At 46.6% G+C, this 26,556-nt stretch overlaps 1 protein-coding gene across 1 annotated transcript in view; it reads right to left on the reverse strand.

Annotated features, from left to right (window-relative positions):
- COL23A1 (collagen type XXIII alpha 1 chain) overlaps nucleotides 1-12,554 on the reverse strand; it is a 290,389-nt gene extending 277,835 nt beyond the window's left edge. Inside the window, exon 1 of the mRNA XM_081827261.1 lies at nucleotides 12,273-12,554. Coding sequence (XP_081683387.1) covers nucleotides 12,273-12,554 — 282 coding nt within the window. The remainder of the gene's footprint in view (nucleotides 1-12,272) is intronic.
- Nucleotides 12,555-26,556: the final 14,002 nt, after the last annotated feature.

Genomic DNA, 26,556 nt, shown 5'->3' on the forward strand with positions numbered 1-26,556 from the left:
ACAAAAATCACACCAAAGCAATTGCTTCAAACCAGTGATCAAGAGAAAATGTTAAAAGCAGCCAGAGGGAAAAGGACGCATTACGTGAATACATAGAACTCTTGTTCTATTTATGCTGCTGGTGGGAATGTAAAATGATACGATAACTTTGCACAACAGCTGGGCAGCTTCTTGAAAAGTTAAATCATACACCCATCAGACGATCAACCACCTCATTCCAAGGTCTGCATAACCAAGAGACACAAAGCATTTGTGTCCATACAAAGACTTGTACACAAATGTTAACAGCAGCTTTATTTGTAATCACCCCAAACTGCAAACAACCCAAATGTCCATCAACAGGTGAGGGGATAAACAAAGGATGGCATCTCTCTATGATGAAATAACCCTTGGTAAGGAAAAAAAAGGAACTAATAATATATGCAAACATATCAATGCATCTCTCAATAAGTATACTGAGCGAAGGAAACCAGACACCCCACCCCCTGTAAAAAAAAAAAAGCATAATTTTGTGTCATCCTATTCATATAAAAATCCTAAGAAAAAAGATGATTCAATAGTAAGAGAAATCAGCAATACCTGGGTGGCAGGTGGGAAGGGACAGAACTCAAGGGGGCAGGTGAAGCTTTTGAGGGTGATGGATATGTTCACTACCTTGACTGTGGAGATGGTTTCATGTTTGTACCCATATGGTCACAATGTCTCAAATTGTAATTTTAAAATATTTGGAGTTCATTATGTGTCAAATATACCTTTGAAAAATGATAAAAACAAAAACACTCTGGCCCTGGTTCCCACAGGCTTGCCCCCCAACCCCTAGGGTGGGGGAACAGGTGTCCTGGGGTCAGAAGGCATCACTTCACGCCACCGGGCTTGGGGTTCCACCTCGGTGCAAGGTAAACCCCGCCAGAGTCAAAGGAAGACAGTCGGTGAGAACAGCTAGCCGAAGCCAGGCATTTGGCAGGAGCTCAGACACGTTTCTCTAAGGGACGTGGGGTTTCCTCAGTGACTCCCACTGGCACGCTGAGTGACTTCCAAACCACATGCGCACACATTTCCTTGGGGGTCCCTGCTCAGTCCTGAAACACGTTGGCATGCTTTGAAACATTCAGTGTGCAAACGACAAGCAATTCTTCAGCAATCGTTATTTCGCGTTCCTATTTATTTATTTTTCAAAGATTTTATTTATTTGTCAGAGAGAGGGCATGCACGAGCACAAGCAGGGGGAGTGGCCGGCAGAGGGAGAGGGAGAAGCAGACTCCCCACTGAGGAGGGAGCCCGATGCGGAACTCGAACCCAGGACCCTGGGATCATGACCTGAGCCAAAGGCAGACACTGAACTGACTGAGCCACCCAGGTGTCCCTCGTGTTCCCACTTATGATTTTTCAAAGACACACATCCCTTCCTGTCAAAATCTACTAAGATTCACCACACAGGCTGACAGGACGAAATCCTATCCGCAGCCCTGGGTGGGGGGTGGACATTCTCCACCACGGCTTTCGACAGGCTGAGGACAGCCCCCGGGCTGCCCCCGGCAGGTCCTCCAAAGCCTTCTCACGGCCCAGCCAGCCTTCTCCCGCAGTCCGGGTCACCGAGCCAGACCCTGCCACAATCCCCACACCGAGGTGGCCTGCTTCCCCTGACCCTCGCCTCTCGGTCTCGTCCACGCAGAATGCCTGTGGTTTCTCCTGGCCTGTCATCTGATCTGACAACATCTCAGGCCGACTCACGTCCCCCCAGAGTCCGTATGTTGAGGTCCTAACCCCAGTCTCTCAGAATGTGACTGTATTTGGAGACACGGTCTTTAAAGAGGTGATGAAGCCAAAATGAGGTCAACTATGAGGTGGGCCCTAATCCAATGTGACTGATGTCCTTCTAGAAGAGATTAGGATATGGACACACAGAGGGAAGACCATGAGAGAGGACACAGAGAGAGCACGCTCATCTGCCGGCCGAGGAGAGGCATCAGGAGAAACCAACCCAGCCGACACCCTGACCTCTGGCTTCCAGACTCTTCTGTTGTTTATGCCCCCCTGACTGTGGTACTTTGTTAGGACACCCTGAGCAGACAAAGACAGATGGGGTCCCCCCAACACCCCACCCGCCTCCTATGGGGACAGATGGGTGAGCAGGTAGTGGGGAGGCTAGAAGGACATGGACGCCTGACCTCGGAGCCAAGTGAGGGCCCACAGGCCACGGGAGTCATTGAGGGTGGCATTCAGGGTGGATGGGGAGCAAGGGGAGGGAGATCCCACTGAGGCTATTTAGGAAGATGAGCAAGAATGCAGAGCTGCTGGGTCTGCCTGAGGTGCGGGGTGACAGGACCCAGAGAGACCAAGCATCTCCAGAAGGGCCAGGTGCTAACGGAAGGGGACAAAAGAAAGCCCAGGAAGGAATCGTCCCAGGACCACCCAGCTGGGATGAGGCATCTTTCTCCAGCTCACCCCATTCTTAGCCCCGGGGATGAGCCTTGCTACAGGCAGGGGGAGGAGGAGGAATCGGCCCCAGGAAGGGCCCTGGCCCCGGAGGTTAATGGACACTCCACAGGCAGGATTAGCAGAGCGGGGAGCAAGGGGAGACCGATGGCTCACTCACTGTCCTGGGAAGTGAGTGTCACTTCATCCTCAGGGAAGCGGAGTGAAGCAGACACTGGCACCCTCTTTCCAGAGGAGGAAGGAGGGGCTTGGAAAAGGCAACGCATTTGTCCCCAGCCACTGCAGCTGGCTTAAAGGGAGCTCCAGACGCAGACCCAGATCTTGCTGCTCTGGAGCCCGCAGCAGGAGCTGGAGGGCCCAGTGAAAGGGGCTTTCAGGAGGACCCGGGTGGGACAATCTCTGTGGTGCGTATGTGCCCGCACACGCCCATATGCACACCCACGGAAACGCATGCACACACACACGCATGCATCTATATGCACACATTCATGTGCGTGCACACTCACACGCAAGCACACTCACACGCATGCATCTATATGCACACATGTGCGTGCACACACACACATGTACTCACACACGTGGATCTATATGCACACACTCAAAGGCACATTCACATGCATGCACACTTTCACACGCATGCATCTATATGCACACACGTGCATGCACACACAGATGCACTCACGTGTGCATCTATATGCATACACTTAATGGCACATTCACATGCGTGCACACACTCACATGCATTCAGACTCATGTGCGTGCACACTCGCATGCACACTCACATGCATGCACCTATATGCACACATGCATGAACACACTCTCACAAGCACGCACACTCACACACATGCATCTATATGCACTCATGTGAGTACACACATACAAGCACGCACACTCACACGCACGTATCTATATGCATACACTCAAAGGCACATTCACATGCGTGCACACACTTTCACACACATGCATCTATATGCACAAACGTGCGTGCACACTCTTATATGCACACTCACGTGCATGCATCTGTATGCACACACTCACGTGCGTCCACACTCACATACATGCACACTTGCTCTCACGTGCATTTGCACTACCTGCACACACTCTTGTGCCCTCCAGACCTCATAGTGGCTCACCCTCACACACAGGCCACACACCCCAGTCCAACTGCCACGTGAACTTGCCCTTCATTTGACTACACTATACCATGGGGCTGCAAAGAAAATCCCGTGGACGGAGACGGAAAAGGCACCATTAAATCAATGGACAGACCGTGTTTTTGTGTGTGTGAAGATCCTCCTGGGAGGCCCAAAGCTGGGTAGGTTTTATTTAAACTGTCTCCTAAAAACCCCAGAAATCACTGTAATTGCTTTATGACTTGTTTCACAACTCAAAGTTGGAGGCAAAGTCCATTTTAGAAGCTGAAAATACCCATTTGAAAGCGCTCCCCCCCACCAACCCTGATTTTGCGGCTACATCAAAAAAATAAAGATTTTCTCATTTACCAGTGTGACTTGAAGCAGATGTGTGTGAGGCCTCTAATCCATCAGGTTAATCATGAGCATTTGGGGGGTGTTCGTGCCATGTTGTGTAACCGCAAGAACAGACTTATTATTTAAAGCGAATTTATTAGGTGTTCGGGTGCCCTTTCACAATGAAAAATCCATCTAATAATTTTTGTGAATAATTAGGTTTTTATTTTGGTCATAAACATGAATTTGTGTGTGTGTGTGTGTTTAAATGAAAAAAATCTCATTCCGCTGAAACGAGAAACTGGGGGGAAAAATGGACTTATGAAGCCAATTCAGCCCCTGCTTTTCCTCAGTGACCAAGCAGTCCCACTTCCCATCACTGACGCGGACACTGGACCTGGGTTAATACCATTTCCACTTCTGTGTAGCCTCCGGGGGTTGGTGGAATCCCAGCGTTAAAGGGACCATGGAGCCTCCTCTCCAATGTAAACAAGCATATACATGCGCCTTCTGGATGCACCCAAAGAAAGCCTTCCACTAGGAACAGCCATGAGCGGGACGTGGATGACATCTGGGGCACTTTGGGCCATCGGCTTGTTTAATCCCCATGGAAACCTCATGACGCACGTATTATAATCCCCATTTAACAGCCGGGCAGGGGCGCCTGGGGGGCTCAGTCTGTGGAGTGTCTGATTCTTGGTTTCAGCTCAAGTCCTGATCTCGGGGTCCTGGGATTGAGCCCCACGTCGAGCTCTGTGCTCAGTGCACAGTCTGCCTGTCCCCCTCCCTCTCTCAAAGAAATAAATAAAATATTTAAAAAAAAACCACACACACAAAACAGATGGGCAAAACAGAGGTTTGGAAAAGCAGTCATTTACCCGAAGTGACACAGCTGGGAGATGGCAGAGCTGGGATATGAACTCGGATCCGCTTAAAGCTAAAGTGCTCCCTGCCATCCACACGTCTGCCCCCTACAGAGGGTGTCCACACTGGCAGGAAAGGCTGCTGCCCTGGGCTCGATGACTGCTTTCTGCAGCTGTGAGGCTGAGGGAAAGGGCTCAGGACCAGGAGTCAGGTTGCTGGGGTTCAGACAATCACTGCTACCTGGGGCCAGTCATTGCCCCTCTGCCCAGGGTGAATCCTACAAGAGAGGCACTCCATCGCCTCCAGGAGCACACTGACGCCCCTTCCTTTAAAACTACATCTGCAAATTTATTTCTTCTCTCAAGGATTCGTGCTTTGTCCTGAAATCTATTTCTGGACATGATGAAGCGATGTCTTCTGAGGGCCTGTGTCAATTAAAGATTAATCCTGATCCAACACGTGGGAGAAAATTGAACGAGGAAGGAGCTGGAGGTCATGTGTGGCCTCCAGAGAGCACTCCCAAAACCAAATTACATTTGTTCGTGGACTTAGAAAGACGTCATGGGAGCGCAGTGGGTGCGATGCCTGGCACTTCCAAAAAGCTATTCCAGAAAGGGGTCGGTGGCACCAAACCAAAACAGGAGCCTGAAATCACTGCGATGAATCGTCAGTGTTTCTGGATCTTGTTTTAAGGCCTTCTTTGTTATCAGTTGCCTTTTGCTTTCAACAACAAATCCAACTGAAATTAAAAATCCAACCAAAAGACAGATGGACTCCACGCTGTCCATCAGAAAACGTGACTTCACAAGGGTACAGTTTTGGAATACCACAGGCAGATAAACGAGCCTGGCCTGGACAAACCTGGATATTCTAAAAAGGAAACAAAAAACAAAGTCCTAAAGATGTTCCTCTTTAGGCAGTTACTTACATCCTAGAGAATAACAGAAGGAAGACACTTGCCCCAGGATGCCACTGGCTGTGCCATTTTCTGTGCCAACAAAAATGTGGAGGAAGCCTAGATTCTGGGTGGACAGAAAGACGCAGATTCCATTGATGGGGTCAGATATAGCTGTGAAAGACTGTGCAGCCCCTGGAAAAACATTTTTGATGTAAGGTCGGAATGCCCACATGCAAGCTATACATGGTGCATGCTCTGTGGTTAGCATTGGGTCGGTGTAAATCTCCGAGGATTAAGGACTGGACGAAATTATGCAAAATGTTAAATAGTCCTTGTTTTAGGGTGGGGGTTATCAATAACATGAATCATGTTAAAGCAACATATACTTTGGGGTTTTTTGTTGTTTTGTTTTTAAGAAAAGGAGGAAAGGGAAGGGTAGCCAAACTGGCATGCTGTTGCCCAACACTGGGTCTAATATCCTGGATAAGGAGGTGGCCACGGCTCAGCAGCAGTGGGAGCTGGAGAGCCGGCGAGCACGGCAAGGGGCAAAGACAAAAGGGTCTGCACCTAACCCCGCAAAGAGCAGGTTTGGAAGAATGCCATTTTCCAGCAACACCTACCAATGCCTCATGGTCGGGGATAGAATTAATTAGGGGAAAGGGAGAAACGTGTAGAAATCTGGTAGAGGATACGGCTTCTCTGAAGGTATAGGATTATACCAAAACCCTGTGGGGCCCTGAAGGTGAAGGGCAGGGGATCCAGTGCCCAGAGCTCACCCCTGTGTTGAAATCTAATCTCCAGTGTGATGGTATTAGCAGGTGGGGACTTTGGGAGGTGAGGAGGAAACGAGTGTGGAGCCTCATGATGGGATTAGTGCCCTAACTTGGGGCTCAAACTCACAACCCTGAGATCAAGACCTGAGCTGAGATCAAGAGTGGGACGCTTAACTGATGGAGCCACCCAGGCGCCCCGATAAATTCTCTTTCTAATTAAAGCCAGTCCAAGCTGGGGTCCCATCACATTGTTATTTGAAGGTGCAAGAGTCCAGGCTGGATCTAACGAGATGATGCTCCTGAGGGTACAGGGGACATCTTGCTCTGGGGACCATGGTTATAATTGCACATGCTCTGGAAGGGAATCTGGGGGCCATGGTGACATATGGCTGCTGAGAAAAGCCACAGAGACCCATGGCTGGGGGTAAGGGAGGACAAAGAGGAGAGCTGTCTGGGCACATACCTAATGGGTACAGGGCTCCATATAGCAGTCTGGGTGTAGTGATCTTGTCCTCGCAGTGGCTGAGCCAGTTTATCCAGCCTCACAGCCTCCTCCACCTACTGCAGGGTGACATAGGTATTCCCACTTCCCCACTATGGGGTCCACTGAAGGGTCTACTGAAGCATCCACTGAAGGGTTAAAGACCATAAACTGCCAAGAATGGCGTTGTGCCAGAGAGAATCCCCGAACGCACCAACCTTGCCTTTGACTCTGGCTGGGGGCAGAGCTAGAATCAGGACCCCAAAGGAAACAGAAATTTTGTGGCTGAGGAATGTTCCCAAAGCGGGTGTGGGTATGAAAACTGTGGTAGGCCAGTGGATGACCACCCCCCCAGCACATCCCCATCCTCCTCTGGGGTCACCTTCTACAGGTCCCACCTGACACTGCTGGTTGTTCCCCAAAACATTCCCAGTCCTCCTTCCTAACAGAGCCGCCATTCTCTTCCAGTGGCAACGTGCCTGGCCCGAGGGGAGAAATCAAGATTGGTCCAAGCCTCCTATGGCAAGCCCGTTACCCTTGCCAGTGACAGGATGATGGCAATCGTGGGTGCTGGCTCTGCTCGGCAGCCATACGGGGAGTCTTCTGAGAGGTGCTGGGAGCTTCCCCCCCTCTGACTCAAACAAAAGAGAAAGCCTCTTGAGAAGAGGACTCTTTCTCCTGCCCCCTTCCCTTCTACCTCGGTTACTCTTGTGTGAAGATACGAGCTCGGAGCTGCAGCAGCCGTCTTGACACCATGAGGAAAAGCCCAGAGAATGGCAGACACTGACCCAGACCCACTGGTGGCCGACTCACTAAACTAACTCAGAACTGCCGACTAACTTCCAGGCTCCTCTGGTTACACAAGATAATTCAATGACTGTATTGTTGAAGGCACCACGCTCGGCTATTCCGCTACTCACCATCAAAAGCACACTTACTGACCAATGCCTTCCTCTATATTATTGTATTTGCTTGTCCCTGCACAGGTAGTTGTGAGCTGCACATTAGGAAAGAGGTTGAAGAGGTTAGATGACACAGCTAGTAAATGGTAGGACCAGAGCCCTTCTCTGCCTACTGGGATAAATTCATTCAGTTCATGGATGACCCAACCTCAGGAGCCATGCCGCAAACCTTCGAAACCAGTATGTAAAGGTCCCATTCAAACATTTCCAAAATACGTTTGCAAAAGAAATGTCCTGACAGTTGGCTTGTTCTAAACATGCTGCTACCTTTTTTTAAAAAATTTTTTTAAAGAATTCTTTTTTTTTTTTTTTAAGATTTTATTTGTTTATTTGACAGAGAGAGACAGTGAGAGAGGGAACACAAGCAGGGGGAGTGGGAGAGGGAGAAGCAGGCTCCCCACGGAGCAGGGAGCCCGATGCGGGGCTTGATCCTAGGACCCCGGGATCATGAACTGAGCCGAAGGCAGACGCTTAACGACTGAGCCACCCAGGCGCCCCATGCTGTTACTTTTTAAAGATTTATTTATTTAAGAGAGAAAGAGAAAGAAAGGATGAGTGTGAGTGGGGGAGGGGCAGAGGGAGAGGGACAAGCAGACTCTCTGCTGAGCACCGAGCCCGATGTGGGGCTCGGTCTCACGACCCTGAGATCGTGACCTGAGCCGAAACCAAGAGTCCGTTGCTCAGCCGACTGAGCCACCCACACACTGCTATGTTTTAATACTCTGGTTTCTCTTCAGATTGCATAAATCTTTCGCCTTTTCCTAAACATGTTGCTATTTTATAAAGCTCTCCCAAATTGCTTCCCCACCAAAAAATTAAAAAAAAAAAAAAAAAAAGAAGGAAAAAATAAAGGGAGAAAGTAAGCATGCAGGAAGTCACCAGAAAGAAACTTTTTGGTCTGGGAGCCAGGAAATGTCAAGGAAACAAATGGAGCTACGATTGACCCTCCCATCTCCTGTTGAGCCATGGGCTTCAAAAACTGGCTCTTTATTAACATGTTCTCCATAGGGCAGTCCTGACAAGTGGCAGGCCACCGCAGAGGCTGAGAAAGCTGCATGTGATTCTGGGTTTTACGGTAATTTAACCAATACATGTAGTAGTTGATGTAAGGGAGAAAATTGAATTTTACCCTGAGTCTCTGAGTTTTTCTTGTTTTCAAACTGATTGGTCTGGACAATGGAAGACCAGGAGCCAAAATAAATCCATTGTAAGCTGGAAATGCTCTCCTCTGAATACAGCTAAATATTTCTTTAATCCTTGCATTAAATTTGTTACTGGAGTATGAAAGCTATTTTATTTACTCTAAAATTTAAGCTGTTGTAATACTGTAATTATAGGTGTAATGAGTGGGGGGTTGATTACTTTGGCAACCTATCTAAGGCACCTTAAAAGCATAATATCAGATGTTTGTTGTGCATTTATATTTTCGGGTCATAATGAAGATACTATCGTTAACGACTTTTTCATGTTATGAAAACCATTTCTTTCATTTTTGGATCATGGGAAGGGTCTTTAGTAATCCCAAGTTAGCATGAATATTCCTTTTTTGGAGCTTCTGTATCTACATTATCAGGCACAGCAGCCAGTCCCCCCAAAAAAGTTATGTCACACTTCTGTTCCCAAGGGAACAAAGACATTGGGTCCCTTATTAACAGTGGCTTTTGTTGGCTTACTTTGTAATGTTTTTTTCTGACATTAAAGTTGTGTGTGGTTGGCAAGGATTTCTCTTCCTCAATTTGGATGTGGTTTCTGCCTCTGAAACTCGGAAAACAAGCTTGTTGATAAAGGACAAGCTGAAGGCACCCTCGCATGCGTAACTACTTCAGCCACAGACTCAAAAGACGCTTCCCTGAAAACAAATCGGAGCTGAAAACCATGTTCAAGTTCAAATGTTCTTCCCTTCAGAGATTTTCAGCTCAGTATTTATTTGTCCTTCCTATGTAATGGTTCAAAAAAAAGTATCTTCACATCCATTTAAAGCCAATTCCCTGGGCGCCTGGGTGGCTCAGTCGGGTAAGCATCTGCTTTCAGCTCAGGTCATGATCCCAGGGTCAAGGGATTGAGCCTCCTGTTCTCGAGTCCTCTGGCTCCCTGCTCAGCGGGAAGCCTGCTTCTCCCTATCCCTCTACCCCTCCCCCTGCTTGGGCTCTCCCTCTGTCAAATAAATAAAATCTTAAAATAAAAAGGAGATAAAGCCAATTACCAACTCCTTGAGATGCACCTCCCACACCCTCCCCCTCCCACCTCAGCCAGGGGCTTACATGTCCCATCCAGGGACATTAGTGAGAAGAACGGCTTGTTGCAGGAACAGACAGACTAGACCGGTGCCCTGGGAGAGAGATGGCTTCTCACAGGGGACCCCAAACAGCCAGAAGTTCAACTCCAAGTGCATTAAACCACGGCATCTCTGACATTCCACCCTCCAACCTGTGCTCCAAGCGCATACGCTCTTCAACTAACTAAACCCAACTAAGCCAAGTTTAGTTAGCTGGTAGTACAACCTGCCCATGGACACACATCCTGTGCTCACGCCAGCCTGCGGAATGCTGCAGTGAATTTCAAGTGGAAATCCCTGGATGTGAAATTTGCCCTTGGCCTTTCTAACGGAGAGCAGAGAGACTGGGACGGAGACAGAGACATGAAGTCCTACCCAGGTAAAATCAGTGTCGCAGGAGGGGGACAGAATGAAGCCACTGCAGTCTCTCCCCTCAGATCCTTAAGCCTCAAGGTCCAGGACTTGCGAATCCACCCTTTTCAGCAGGGGCTGCTTTGCCAGGGCATCCGCCCTGTCCCCACCACCATTAACCTGGACACAATTGGCAAATTCCTTGTAAAAATATTTTACTGGGATTTCTGATTCACTTGGTCCGGGCTTGCAGTTTATTTTTACTAAGAGGGGCCTCCTCTTGGAAAGAACGGCTCCAGTTATTGCAGTAACAGAAATGTTACTGGGCCTCCATAAATCAATTCAACACCCTGGTCTCTAGGGATTTGCCAAAAGATAATGGGCTGCAATTATGGAAGCTTCAGCACCAGTCGCCAGCGGGGCTCCGGGGAGATTTCCGAAGTCTGTGGGCACTTTGAAGACTAAAAGAAGGAAATCAATTCACGAAGCAGCAATTCTGCCCCAAACCATGCTGCTGGAGGAGAGGTAACGCTGGCTTCAATTAAAGTCATAAGGAACAGGTACCCGGGATTAGAAGGTGTGGCACAATCTTCTCCCATTCCCTCAGAGATTCCAAAGGCATTCAACCATGGATACACAGGGTGATACATGAATAAAGATCACAGCTTGCACAGTTGAGGGGAAACGGTTAGTAACAGGCTTGGCCTACCTCTCCTCTACCTTGAAACCCTGGCGCTTTTCCTGCTACAACTGAGGATGCGCCTCTGGGCAGGATACTTGGGATCTGCTTTTCCCAGGAGGAAGAGGGTGGCAAGGGAGGTGAGCACAACCAGGAGACCCCCTGGCCAGTCCACCTGCCTGTCTCATTTCTAAGGGGAGGGGCACTGGTGCACAAAACATGGAGGTTTTCATTGAACATGATGGATGGGTGAGGGTTTTGCAGCTCCAAAGGTGGCGTCTGCTTTGAAGACACACAACCGCAACCCTAGTAGAAGTGTCACAGCGTCTCATACGGCACTTCCAACGAGCGCATGAAAATTCAGCATGTATCTGCATCGCTTGAAACCAGAATTGGGCTTTTTTTTTTTTTCTTCCCGTCTTCCTACCAGGTTTCGTAGGCACTGGGTGCGCACTCAGCTCCAAGAGCCCCAGAACACAGCATTTCCAGGATGGAGCTGCTCGGAAACAAGCCTTTCCGGAGGGAGGTGGACAGGGAAGGTGGGGCTGACCGGGTCCCTGCAAGGGCCCTGGCCGTCAGGTCCGTCCGAGGCTTTCCTCCGCCCTGGCCGCCGGCCTGCTGGGGAGCCCGCGCTTCTCCAGGTACACCAGCCCAGGGCACAGTGGTTGCGAGGCTACCGGGGGCGAGTCACCCACACGACTCTTCCCACACGAGCCTGGTCATTCGTCCGGCGGCACCGAGGAGCCACGCGCTCAGCGCCGGCGGGAGGCGACCGGTCGGAGCGCGCACCCCCGTGGAGACTCGCCCCCAGGTCTGTCACAGTTTCTAAGTCCGTAGGCTTTCCTCTCCCTCCCCGCTGCTCGTTCCCGAAACGGCACTTCCAGCTCGCGTTTCCCGCGGCCGCTGCGCCCTGGAACGCGGGAGACGGCAGGAGCCCCCCCACCGCCCCCCGGGGACCCGCACCCGCAGCCTTCCCCTCGACGCGCAGGCCCCGGCGACCCCTCCTCGGAGACACAGCCGCACAGCCCGCGCCCCCCGCGCACGGCCCCTGCCCCTGGTCGCCCCCGCGCCCCGCGCCCCTCACCTCTCGCAGCAGGCGCTCCAGGTGCGGCTCGGCCCAGGCGGCCAGGGCGCCCGGCGGTCCCGCGCGCCGCAGCAGCTCCCGCTCCTCCTCGAGCGCCGCCACCCGGCCCTGCAGCGCGGCCGCCTGGGCGCCCAGCAGCAGGCAGGCGGCCGCTGAGCCCACGGAGAGCAGCAGGCACAACGCGCTCACCGCCCAGGCCACGGCCGCCGTCGCGGGGCGCCCCCCGCCGCCCGCCCCGCCGTCCTTCCGCGCGTCGCCGCCGGCGCGCTGGCCCGGGCTCATGGCGCGCGGGTTGCGCGTGGGTCTCCCAGGGGGGCGGTGCGGAGCCTCGGGCGCGGGCTGGCGCGCGGGGAGCCGGCGGCAGAGCCCGAGGCACGAGGTCGGCGGGGTGCGGGGCTTGGCCTCCGGGCAGCAGCGGAGCGCGGCGCACGCCCCCCTCTCCGCCACCAGCTTCTCCACAGCGGCCACTTTGGGCAGTTTCCTCTATGCAAATAGACCCTGCCAGAAAAGGAGCGGGGACCCACCCAGGGGAGGAGCGGCCCGGCCGGCCTCGCGCGGCGAGGGGCGGGGGACGGAAGGGAGCTGGCTCCTCCGAGGCACCCCCCAACCCCCGCGCGCGCGCCTGGCCGACCCCTGGCCCGGCGCGGACCTCCGCCTCACCTGTCCCCGGCGCCGGGCTGCACCCCACTGCCGCGCGCGCACCTCCGCCGCTCCCCAGGCCCAGGTCCCCTGCGGTCCCGAGAGGACTGCGGTGCGCCTCTGGCTGGAGCATCATCCGTGCCTGGGGGAAATGCACTTGTGAGTTCACCTTCCCGACCCCCCCCCCGCCTTTTTTTTTTAAGTTCAGAACTTCAAACCCGGTGGAAAACTTAGTGAGTCCAGCCTGGATGGTGCCCTGGCGCCGCTCGGTGGCTGAAAGCGATCTCTGCGCACTCGCGCTTGGAGACGCAGTCTGGGTTGTGATCTCGCCAAGCGGAAAGATGCCTCTTAGAATCTTAGGGCTCTCACCATTTATTAGGTGCTAGACATGTGGTACTGGGAGCAGAAATCGTAGGACCTCGCCGCTGATCTAGAGAGGGTTTGCATTTGAGAAAATCGAGACTATCACAAATGGAAAAGATGGGGGGAAAGAGCTCCAACTTTTGTTCAGATGATGGCTTAATTCCGCAGTGGAAGCCCAGTTCGGCCAACAGTAATAATCCAGTATGCACCGCATTGAGCCTATCCCGCAGTCCTGCTGCAGACTTAGATCACAGGGTTCAGGTAGGAAAGCCTGAATGTAGAATGAAGAGGCCCTCACGGTCTTTCCAAGAAAAGGAAGAAAGGCTGGAAGTCAGGCAGGGTCTCTGCGTGGTCACACATTCATTCCTACCAGGTGTATTTATATCCTAAAACGGGTCTCACCAGAACACTTCCACTAAAGCCTGTAATATTCAAATAAAATCACAAACTAACTGCTCGCTTGGATCTTTGTGATTTGGGCAACTCCACAACCTTTTTTTTTTTTTTTTTTTTGAGAAAAAGACCTGTTACATCTTCCTTCTCGCTCTCTGGATATCTGGATTATTCATTTCGGTGGCTAGATTACTCATCTCTGAAAACTGTTGAGGACCTCCAGCTGACATGTCCCTCCTTACTCCCTTAATCCAGAGGGGAAAACCACCTCTGAGATTGGAATAAAACAAGTGATTGGCGTCTTACCTCTGCAACTTTGTAGCTGTGACCTTCCTTAGGTAAATTGGGCTTATGGTTAGGTGATTATACAGAGATAGATCTTGGGGCTATGCTAAAATCCGGCATGTGCCCAATAAATAGTCTGAAAAGTACTTGCTAAGCAAACTAGATTGTCTACTCGGGAAGAGGCCAACGCCAGATTATAGGTTGGGACTTCAGTCTTACTACAGACACATGGGCTAATTGCCCATCACCTGTGTTAATGTTACTGCATGTCCCCATGTTTGTAGCAGCATTATCTACAATAGCCAAATTATGGAGGCAGCCCAAGTATCCATCGACTATTGAATGGATAAGGAAGAGGAGATATATATATATATATATGATAGAATATTACTCAGCCACAAAAAAGAATGATATCTTGCCATTTGCAATGACATGGATGGAGCTAGAGAGTATTATGCTGAGTGAAATAAGTCAGAGAAAGACAAATACCATATGATTTCATTCATATGTGGAACTTAAGAAACAAAACAAACGATCATAGGGGATAAAAAGAGAGAGAGAAATGAACCAAGAAACAGACTCTTAACTATAGAGAACAAACTGATGGTTACTAGAGGGGAGATGGGGCGGGGGGGATGGAGGAAACAGGTGATGGGGATTAAGGAGAGCACTTGTGATGAGCACCGGGTGATGTATGGAAGTGTTGAATCACTATATTGTATACCTGAAACTAATATAACACTGTGTGATAACTAACTGGAATTTAAATGAAAACTTAAAAAAAAAAAGCCAAGCTCATTGATCCGTTAGGCCTTTGCCCTTGCCTACTACCTCACTATCTGGAACATTCTGCTCTCAGATCTTTGAACAGCAAGTTCTACCTTCAGGTCAAGGTCCCCAGGTTCTCAAACCTCACTGGCTCTGAAGGACCTTCCCAGGCTGCCTAACCTAAGGCATCTCTGAGCCCACCGGCCCCCTCCAAAGGATTACTCGGGGGATCAGGCCACTTATCACTGTTTGAAGTTACCTTTTCATTAGCAAGACCTTTGTCTTGCTCACCACTGTTTTCTCAAAAAACAGAACAGGATCTGACACATGGCTGATGCTCAGTAAATATTTGTCAAATGAATTAAGGCAAGGTGAAAATAGGTTTTCTGCCTGCAGTTTTAAAAGCCAAGGAAGAAAATACTCTATCTTGTTTTTGTCAGTTGGGGTTCTAGAAGGAATAGATCACCTCCTCAGGCCTGAATGTAAAGACTCTTTACAAAGGGGGCCAGCTGAAGGGAAGCCAACAGGGGATGCTGAAGAAGCCCCCTGGGGTAGCAACAGTGGGGAGCATTGCCATTCCAGCTGAAGGGGTGAGGAGAAGGAGCTGTTGGGGGAACCCTATGAATGCTCAGAGCTATAAAAAGGTCTGAACAAGAGGAGCTGTGGACTTCAGTTAAGGGACACCATGAGTTGGAAAGTGGGAGTTGGGTGGAGGAGATAATTTTATCTCCTCCTGCTCTCTGATCTGCTGGGTCTCCTGCCTCCCGCTGACCAAACCACAGGGCAGGGAGCCCAGATGATGCAGTGCAAGAGGTGAGCCTGCTAAAGACAGAGAGAGAGATGAAGAGCAGCTCTATAGAGGGAAAAAAAGAGAGAGAGAGAGAGAATCTCCACCACATTACCTAACATGCATATAGCACTTAGCAAGCTCAATACAGCTACGGCTGCATCTGAATGGCTAAACTGTCAGCAACAGGTACTAATCCTCAGGGAGCCCAATTGGCCACTTGGTGGCAAATCAACTACTTTGGACTCCCTCCATCCCAGAAAGGCCAGCACTTTGTCCCTCATGGGGATAGCTAGCTATTCCAGGTATGGGCTGGTCTTTCCCATCTGTAGAGCCTCAGTCTGTACCGTTGTCCTGACAGACAGTCCAATCCATAGGTATGGAATTCCACACAACATAGCATCTGAGCAAGGGACCCACTTGACAGTGACTGTGGAATCCACGGGTCGGATTACATCCTGCACCAGCCCCCCCATGACTCACTGGGGGATTTTGTACTTGCTGTCCTCACAACTGTGGGTCCTGCAGGGCTGGAGATGCTAGTTCTCAAAGGGGTTACACTCTCTCCAGGGAATGCAGCAGGGGTCCATTCAACTATAAGCTATGGCTGCCACCCAGGGCACGTTGAGCTCTGTGTCCAGGGACCTGAAGTCAGAGAGTCATCATTTTGGTGGGGGTGACTGATCCTAATCAGCAGGAGGAGATAGGGCTGCTTTTATACAGTGGGAGCAGGGAGGAATATGCCAGGCACCTGGTGATACTCCTTTGCCCCCTTGTAACTGTGAACAGCAGTGTGCAGGAACCCAGCCTGATGACTGACAAAGGTGCAGACTCTCCAGAATAAAAGGGACATTATAAAATATTTTATTAAAAAAAGAGATTGTTTGGGTCAGATAGGGTTGATAACCATTGCAGAAGATCATAAGTAATGTTGATCGTGAAAAAGTTCAAATATGGGGCGCCTGGGTGGCTCAGGGGATTAAGCGTCTGCCTTCAGCTCAGGTCATGATCCCAGGGTCCTGCGATCATCCGGCTCCCTGCTCAGTGGGGAGCCTGCTTCTCCCTCTCCCTCTGCCCCTCCCCCTGCTTATGCACTCTCTCTCTCTCAAATAAATAAATAAAATCATAAAAAAAATAAAAAGTTCAAATATGTTCAAAATGCTCTGTTTAAGAAAGCAAGGGTACTTACTCATTTTTGTTTAATTACTAGGAAAAATGTTTTAAATTACACCATACGGCTTAATGGGCTAAGCTTCAATTACCTGAGGAAGTTGTTGCATAGAAAAAGTGGTGTGATACAGTGGAGAAAACACCAGGTCTTGACGTTAACACCTGGATTCTAGTCCCAGCTCCACTGATACCTCCCAGCTACTTTCTATTTTGGACTCGCAGTTTTCCCGTTTATAAGATGGAGATACTGACAGAGACTAGATTTCCTCTGCCTGAAACAACTAGGAAGTGAGGCAAACTATATGAATTGGCAGTTGTCAAGACACTGGACACCAGGCAGTGAAGGCCAGCCATCCTTGGACGATGGGACTGACCCATTTATTTTACTGTTGGGAGATGTTTTCAGGTCACGGTGCAGGGAGAGGGACCCGGGCAGAGCCACCCTGGGGTGAAGAGAGAGAGAGAGTGTTACAAATCCAAGAAAGCCAAGGTGGTTAGAATTTGCAGGCTAGAAGAGTGGAGAGAGAGACCATCATCACATTTTCGAGGAAACTACCTGAGGTCGAGGAAGAACCACACAAAAGGACCAGGAAGGAAAAGCTGGTCATTCACAGAGCATTGGATAGAGTAAGAGATTTTGCCTCGGTAGTAGGGAAAAAAAACAAACAAACCCAGCCCTACACCAAATGCTACTCTGGTCCTTCCTAACCAAGCTTAAACCTCAAACCTAAAACGATCAAGCTGATTCAAGCAACTTAATCATGTCTCATAACAAAGCTCAATTACATAGGAAAATAAAAATATCTGGTATCCAATGAGGTAAAACAAAAAGGTAAAATTACCAGGCATGCAAATCAGCAAGAAAATATGGCCTATAATAGAAGAAAAAGCAATCAGTCAAAACTGCTGCCAAAATGAGACAGAATTAGCAGACAAGGATATCAAAAGTTCTAACTTTATTCCATAGACTCAAGGAACAAAGAAGAAAGAATGAACATGTTAAGTAGAGACGTGGAAAGTTGGATTGCTTTTTTAAGAACTAAAGCAAAAATCTAGAGATTAAAATGAGAGTGTTTGATATGAAAAATCCAGCGGATGGGATGAAAGGCAGATCAGACACTGCAGAAGATTAATGAACTTGAAAATAGAGCTATAGAAACTATCGAAAATGAAACAGAGGTGAAAAGCTTGCGGGGGGAATGAGCAGAGCATCAGCAAGCTCTGGGACAGTTTCAAGTAAGTAACTGGAGTCCCCAGGGGAGAGGACCAAAAAAATTTTTGAATAATCAATGGCTGAAAAACAATTATAAATATGATAAAAACTATAAACTCACAGATCCAAGAATTTTAAGGAACCCAAGCATCAAGATCATAAAGACAACCACACCACCAAGCACATCATAATCAAACTGCTTAAAAGGAGTGGTAAAGAAAAAAACCTTAAAAACAACCAAACAAAAAGACATGTACAGAGGAATCAACACAACAGTAAACTTTCCACTGGAAACAGTGCAACCCAGAATAGAGGGAAACAGTATCTTTTGTCAAGCCAGAATTCTATACCCAATGCAAGTATCTTTCAAAAACCAAAGTCTCAACAAACACTTTGATCCAAAAGCTAAAAGGATGTATTACCAGTCAGCCCACAATAAAAATAAATGTTAAAGGAAGAAATTCAAGCGGAAGGAAAAGCCATAACAGATGGAAATATGGGTTTACATAAGGGATTGAAAACCTCTGGAAATGGTGACTCTGTGGGTAAATATAAGAAGTCTTATTTAAATCTCTTTAAAAGATAATTGAGGTCTTAAAACAAAAATAACAGTGTACTGTGGGGTTGTAGCATATGGCTAGTAAAATGTGTGATGACAAGAGTACAAAGCTCAGGAAGGGAGAAATGGTAATTTACTGTTAGAAGATCCTTTTGCTCGGGGTCGTGAGTTCAAGCCTTGTGTTGAGCTCCACGCTGGGTGTGGAGTCTACTTTAAAAAAAATATATATATATGTGTGTGTGTGTGTGTGTGTGTGTGTGTGTGTGTGTGTGTGTGTGTGATCCTTTTGCTATATAAGTGAACTAGCATAATGTTACTTAAAGGCAAATTGTGATAAGGATGCATACTACAAACTCTAAAGCAATTGCTAAACACAACCCCTCCGCACACACACACACAAGGAGAATTGTAGGTAGTAAGCCACCAACAAGGGGAGCCTGAGTGGCTCAGTCTGTTAAGCTGCTGACTCTTGATTCTGGCTCAGGTCATGATCTCAGGGTGGTAAGATTGAGTTCCAAGTCAGACTCTGCACTGGGCGTGGAATCTGCTTGAGATTCTCTCTCTCCCTCTGCCCCTCCCCCTGCTCATGTGCATGATCTGTCTCTCAAATAAATAAAATCTTAAAAAAAAAGAATATAGGGTATAAATTAAGAAATTATGAAAATAATAGCTACCATTCACTAGAACTTTATGTAAATTATTTCATTTAATCCGCACAATCACCCTTGGGAAGTTAGGTATTAGCACCCAGTTCACAGATGAGACTACAGAGGATATGTACCTTGCTCACCTATCTGAGTAATTCCAGGGTATGAATCCAGTGTGACTCTGCAGAAAAGCATTGCCACACCGACCAGATTATTCTAATATGTGCAGTTGTGAGACACACAAAGTAAGGTCAATGTTTCTGAAGCAATTTTAAAAATATAAAAGAGAAATAGTAAGATCTTTTAAAATTAAATTCCTGTACCAATGACATAGGCCTGTTCTTGTTATTCATTCAAAATCGTACCTGCCCATGTTGTCTTCAGTTAAGAGTAAATCCAGCAGCTTTAAAAAGCACTGGATTTTTTGGGGGGCGCCTGGGTGGCTCAGTCATTAAGCGTCTGCCTTCGGCTCAGGTCATGGTCCCAGGGTCCTGGGATCGAGTCCCACATCGGGCTCCCTGTTCAGCGGGAAGCCTGCATCTCCCTCTCCCCCTCCCCCTGCTTGTATTCCTTCTCTTGCTCTTTCTCTGTCAAATAAATAAAATATTAAAAAAAATAATAAAAGCAGTGGATTTTTATAACTTTAAAAAAAACACATAAATTTCATTTATATTTCTAATTGGAAACATTTTAAGTCATGGGGTGGGGGAGGGGCATGGGAATGCCCCCAAATCTACAATTAATCTTTAATTCATCTCATTACATGTAACTACCATTAATAGTATCTGAAAGAACTAAGTCTGTGAGGTGCCTGTCTCAAAGAATATTTTCAGGTGGTTTCAAGTCTTCATAATTAAATCTATGTCTGTCTTGTAATGATATATAATTTCCCCAAAAATTGCAAAGCTTAAACCAAACTAAAACAAGGAAAGGAGTGAATATCAGAAAATATATCTGAAGAGTAGACATTCTTGATTGGTAAAAACAAACAAATTTCTTTGAAAATCCTATTCTCCATGACATTTCAGTGAAATGTCACAATAAAAACTACAAATTTAGGGGATCAAAAATAGACTCCTTTATTTATTTATTTATTTTTTAAAGAATTTATTTATTTGACACACAAAGACAGACAGCTAGAGAGGAAACACAAGCAGGGAGAGCAGGAGAGGGAGAAGCAGGCTCCCAGCTGAGCAAGGAGCCCGATGCGGGGCTCGATCCCGCATATTTTTAATTTAATTTTTTTTTGAGAGAGAGAGCGAGCATGAGCAGGGGGGAGGGGCAGAGGCAGAGGGAGAAGCAGACTCCCCGTTGTACAGGGAGCCCGATGCGGGGCTCAATCCTAGGACCCCAGGACCATGACCTGAGCCGAAGGCAGAAGCTTAACGACTGAGCCACCCAGGCGCCCCAGAATCCTTTTTTAAAAAAAGATTTATTTATTTGAGAGAGGGTGGGGGAGGGGTGGAGGGGGAGAGGGAGAAAGAGAATCCAAGCAGACTCCCCACAGAGAGCGTAGTCTGACATGGGGCTCGATCTCAAGACCCTGAGAACACAATCTGAGCTGAAATCAAGAGTCAGACGCTTAACTGACTAAACCACCCAGGCAACCCCCAAAATAAAATTCTTGATAGTTTAGTAATTTCTCGTGCCATAAAGAGGAACAATTAACTTTGTTAGAAAATTTTAAAGTCATCTGGGTTAAAACATTTACAGAAAACAAAGTAACTGCTTTTTATTACTGGGACACTAAATGCCAGGTAATCTGCTACATTTTAATCACCTGATAGCATAGATATTAACCCTAAGAAATTCCAAGTAACATAGTAAAATTACTTTAAATCATTTGCTCCCCAAACCCAGAGAAGATGGGGGACTGACCTTGGAACCATGCTGGTAAGAAGTCTGAGCTCTTTCAATTCACTGAACTCTTACCCTAAGGAATTAGCTGATAGGTGAGAAATAAAGGACACAAAGGGCTGGAAGCTTCTTTACATTATGGCATTTCAACCTGGAGGCTTGATTAGAGCTAGGTTTTTGTTTTAAGGCCATGATACCTCACAGGTTCTGTGTATTTCCTATTGAGTGACCCTGGAAGCACATCAGCACATCATCTCATTGTCAGTCTGAGGTTCAGATTGATACCTGAGTTCACATGCTATCAACCCTCCATTATAAAGTTCTCCACCAGTTTTTCATCCGATGGTTTTAACCTCCACTGATGATTGCTGCCTGGATCCATTATTTCATTAACAGTTGCAACATAGGGCCTTTCTAACATCCCTTCTGTGTTTACTAGAAGGAAATCTATTTCAAAAAATTCCTTTCGGGGTGCCTGGGTGGCTTAGTTGGTTAAGTGTCTGCCTTCGGCTCCCGTCATGATCTCAGGGTCCTGGGATCAAGTCCCGCATCGGGCTCCCTGTTCAGTGGGGAGCCTGCTGCTCCCTCTCCCTCTGCCCCTCCCCCCTGCTCGTGCTCTCTCTCTCTCTCTCTCAAATAAATAAAAATAAATTTAAAAATTCCCTTCATTAACTATAAGTTTACAGGATCAGTGGGGACTAGAGAAATGGACCACTCTGGTGAAATACTGAATATGGGAAATTCTTTAAAGACAAATGAGCCAGTTTCATTAGCAAAGAAACAGAATTGGGGGGGTGGGCAAAAGGTATACACCATGATTCTAAGGGACCTAAGACATATTAGCAGTTTGTGGATACTGAAATGGGTCCTGATTCAAAGCAACCAACTATAAAATGACATTTTCTTAAGACAGACTTTAAAAATAGACTGAATATCAGATAAGGAATTATTTTGTTAGGTATGATAATGGTAGGGTATCTTTAAAAACTCATCTGTTAAAAGGTATACAGAAATAATATGGGTGAAATATGGTATCTGGCATTTGTATACAATAGGAAAATAGGTTGAGGAAGAGACGAAACAATTTGCAAAGTGTTTTGAAGCTAGGCTCTAAGTACTTAGAGCTTCATTATTCTTTTGTATTATATATATATTTTTAAGATTTTGTTTATTTGACCAATTGAGAGAGAGAAAGAGGGAGAGTACACAACTGGGGGAGGGGCAGAGGGAGAGGGCGAAGCAGACTCCCCAATGAACAAGAAGCCCGATGCGGGACTTGATCCCAGGACCCTGAGATCGTGACAGGAGCTGAAAGCAGATATTTGACTGAGCCACCCAGGTGCCCCATTGCATTATATTTTTAAAAATTAATTACCAATATAGAACTAGTCATCTTCCGCATATGACTCAAATTAAGTGTATTCACATCACCTATATCCCAAGTCTGGATTGACCAAATTGTAAAACTAACCTATCTTTGACTTTACATTCCCTCTATCTAAAAAAATAAAACAAAACCAATTCACCAACCAAACTAAACTTTAGCTTAAGGATTTAGCTGGAGATGGCAACCTCTTAAAAATGGTAAAATGATCAACTCTTTTAATAATCAAAATTGTTGGGCACCTGGGTGGCTCAGTTGGTTAAGTGACTGCCTTCGGCTCAGGTCATGATCCTCGAGTCCCGGGATCGGGTCCCACATCGGGCTCCCTGCTCAGCAGGTAGTCTGCTTCTCCCTCTGACCCTCCTCCCTCTCGTGCTCTCTATCTCTCATTCTCTCTCTCTCAAATAAATAAATAAAATCTTAAAAAAGAAAATTGTTTTGACCTATTTATTTGCAAACATTCAATCTATTAAGCCAAAAATTATTGACACCGCTCTTGGTACTATAATTCGAAATGAATCCTTCTGACCATACTTGAAAATGCAGTTTGTTAAGAATTACTAGATGTGTCCATTTAAATTATTTTATCTGCATCAAGTTTTGTGGGAATCCCAAACTTCAAATTGGGGAGGATTTAAAAACTCAGTGCACCTTCCTAAGTTTGTTTTCATTCATTTCCTCATGTCAAGATAAGTTTTAGGTACTGATATGTGCCTACCTGCTGAAAACATAATTTTAAATTCAAATGACCATACAATTTTAACCATTTTGACGGTTGAAGCTACATATCAACTATAGTAAAGAAAAATGTGAAGATGGAATCTAAGTAATAAAACTTTCTATTAACCATTATTTTCCATTTCAGCACAGCTCATTTCACAGTAGTGAACAAGAATCAAACTGATGGGAGTTTTGGACTCATTGAAGTGTGCTTTCACAGAAAGCTGGAATCTAGGAAACCTGAGGGTACGTCATAGCTCAGCCACAACTGAGAGACTTGGCCAAATCCTTTCCAGTTTCCGTAGCATCTAGGTCTTCAAGACTACTCAGAGGAATAGTTTTCAATTTTACGAAATGTAAGACTTCACAGGGTAATTTGCTGCCAAGTAATCGTGGCTGTCAATTTTATTTATCTGCTCTGAACATTCTGATGAATGAGCGGATCAATGAGAACACCCGAGAAATAAGCAGGAGCTGAAAACACTGCAGCCCACCTATTTAGCTGCACTTTAAAAAATGCCTCATAAAAACCAAGCTTTCAAAATGGACTAGACTGAAATGTAAGAACTGAGTCCATAAATTTCCTAGAAGTAAACACAGGCAGTCCTTGCTTATCCATCTGGGTGATGATTTTGTGGATCTGACGCTAGAAGCAAAGGCAACAAAACCAATAATAAACAAGTGGGACTTCATCAAACTTTACCTCTGCACAGCAACGGGCATCATCAACAAAATGTAAAGGCAAACTAGTGAATGGGAGAAAATATTTGCAAATCGTGTATAGGATGAGGGGTTAATATCCAGTATGTGAAAAACTCCCACAACTCAAAGGAAACAATCTCATTAAAAAATGGGCATGACCCGAATAGACATTTTTCCCAAGAAGACATCCAGATGGCCAACAGACACCTGAAAAAATGCTCAACATCACCCATCATCAGGGAAGTGCAAATCAAACCCACAGTATCACCTCACATCTGTTAGAATGGCTAGTACCAAAGAAAGAAGCAAATGTTGGCTAGGAAGTGGAAAAAAGGGAATACTTGGGCGCTGTTGGTGGGAATATAAGTTGGTGTGGCCACTCTGGAAAACAGTATGGAGGTTCCTCAAATAATTAAAATAGAGCTACCAGTGATCCAGTGATTCCACCTTTGAGTTATTTGTCCAAGGAAAAAGAAAACACCAACTGAAAAGACGTATGCACCTCCATGCTCACTGCAGCATTATTTATGATAGCCAAGATAAGGAAACAAACTAAGTGTCTGTCGATGGGTGAGTGGATAAAGAAAACATGATACACGTGTGCGTGCTCTATCAGCCATTAAAAAAGAATGCATTTTGCTGTTGCAAATAACATGGTTGGACCTTGAGGCATTATGCTAGTAAGTCAGAGAAAAATACTATATGATCTCACCTGTGGAATCTAAAACAAAAACCACTACCAAAAAACCAAAACCAAACTCAGACGTTGATGGTGGTTGCAGGGGTGGGGGGAGGAGGTGCCAGGAGGTGGGCAAAATGAGTGAAAGGGGTCAAAAGGTACGACTTCTGGTTATGTCATGGTAACGTGGTGTACAGCATGAGGACTATGGCTAATAATACTGTATTTTTTATATTTGAAAGTTGCTAAGAGTAGATCTTAAAAGTTAACACAAGAAAAACATTTTGTGTGGTGTAGATGTTCAGATTTTACAATATATACCAATAATGAATTGTTGTACACCTAAAACTAATGTTAATTATACCTTAATTAAAAAAATTTTAGGGCGCCTGGGTGGCTCAGATGGTTAAGCATCTGCCTTCGGCTCAGGTGATGATCCTAGGGTCCTGGGATCGAGTCCCGCATCTCTCTCTGCCTCTACCGCTCCCCCTGCTTGTGCTCTCTCTCTCTGACTCTCATGAATAAATAAATAAAACATTTAAAAAAATTTTTTAAAAACAAAGGACTTCAATATTTTTTACAAACTATGAGGCATCAGATTAAGAAAAATACCTAATTACAAATGATCTATATTTATTCATTGGCCATTCTAAACTTTTCCTGTGAGTGCTGAAGCTCCGGCACGATCAAGTGAAAATCTGGTGCTTTCAGAAAAGAGTTCAGAAGCACAAGGATAAAGCCATAGGACGCTGAGAGCTCACAGAAGGGAAGGTTGGCAGTAAACATTCACATAGTGATTGATCCCAGAGGTAACACCCTAATACTAAAACATTTCTTCTTAATTTACTGAGATTTCACTTTATTTTCCAAAATTCTAGGAACTATGTCTAAGAATTAGCCAACACTGTGAAGAATGTAAGTACTTTTTTTTTTAAAGATTTTATTTATTTATTTGACAGAGACAGAGATAGCGAGAGCAGGAACAGAAGCAGCAGGAGTGGGAGAGGGAGAAGCAGGCTTCCTGGTGAGCAGGGAGCCCGATGTGGGACTCGATCCCAGGACCCTGGGATCATGACCTGAGCCGAAGGCAGACGCTTAACGACTGAGCCACCCAGGCACCCAAGAATGTAAGTACTTTTGAGAAGAGAAGGGGGTTAACGATCTTTAATTTCTTAGAAATAGCATGGATATTTCTTTCTTTCCACATCCTAAGTTCAGCTACTCCGAGGGAGGGAATTCTTGATGGAGGAGAAATTCAACATTAATTTGGGAACTTGAAGCACTTGTAGGGAAAACAGCAGAGGCTCGGGTACTACAGAGCCCTGGTAGCACGGAAACGGAGGGAAGGTAAAGGATGGCAGGCACCTTAATCTCCATAGCAACATTGCTAGATCAGGGAGAACCTTCTCATCAAATGCTGCTTTAAAAAAACCTTGTTACACATCCAGCTAACAGCCACACATGAAAATATGTTCAACATCACTCATCAGAAAAATACAAATCGGAAGAGATACCACCTCACACCTGTCAGAATAGCTAAAATTACAAGAAACGACAGATGTTGGTGAGGAGGAGGAGAAAGGGGAACTCTCTCACACTCTCCGGGCGGGGTTAGGGGGGTGCGTGGGGATGCAAGCTGGTGCAGCCACTCTGGAAAACAGTATGGAGGTTCCTCAAAAAATTAAAAATAGACCTACCCTACAACCCAGCAATTGCACTAACTAGGTATTTCCCCAAAGGATACAAAAAACTGATTCGAAGGGATACATGTACCCCAATGTTTATAGCACCATTATCAACAATAGCCAAACCACAGAAATAGCCCACATGTCCACCAATTCATGGATAAAGCAGATGTGGTATATGGATACAGTGGAGTATTACTCAGCCATCAAAAAGAATGAAATCTTCCCATTTGCAACGACATGGATGGAGCTGGAGTATAATGCTAAGTAAAATAAGAGAAAGACAAATACATGGTTTCATTCATACAAGGGATTAAGAAACTGAGCAACCGAACATAGGAGGAAGAAGAGAGGCAAACCAAGAAAGACTCTTGATGACAGAGAACACACAGCTGGTTACCAGAGGGGAGGGGGATGGGAGGATTAGGTGGAA

The sequence above is a fragment of the Leptonychotes weddellii genome, chromosome 7 (assembly GCF_054177405.1).
Source record: "Leptonychotes weddellii isolate Sample4059 chromosome 7, ASM5417740v2, whole genome shotgun sequence".
In the NCBI taxonomy this organism is placed as follows: Eukaryota; Metazoa; Chordata; class Mammalia; order Carnivora; family Phocidae; genus Leptonychotes; species Leptonychotes weddellii.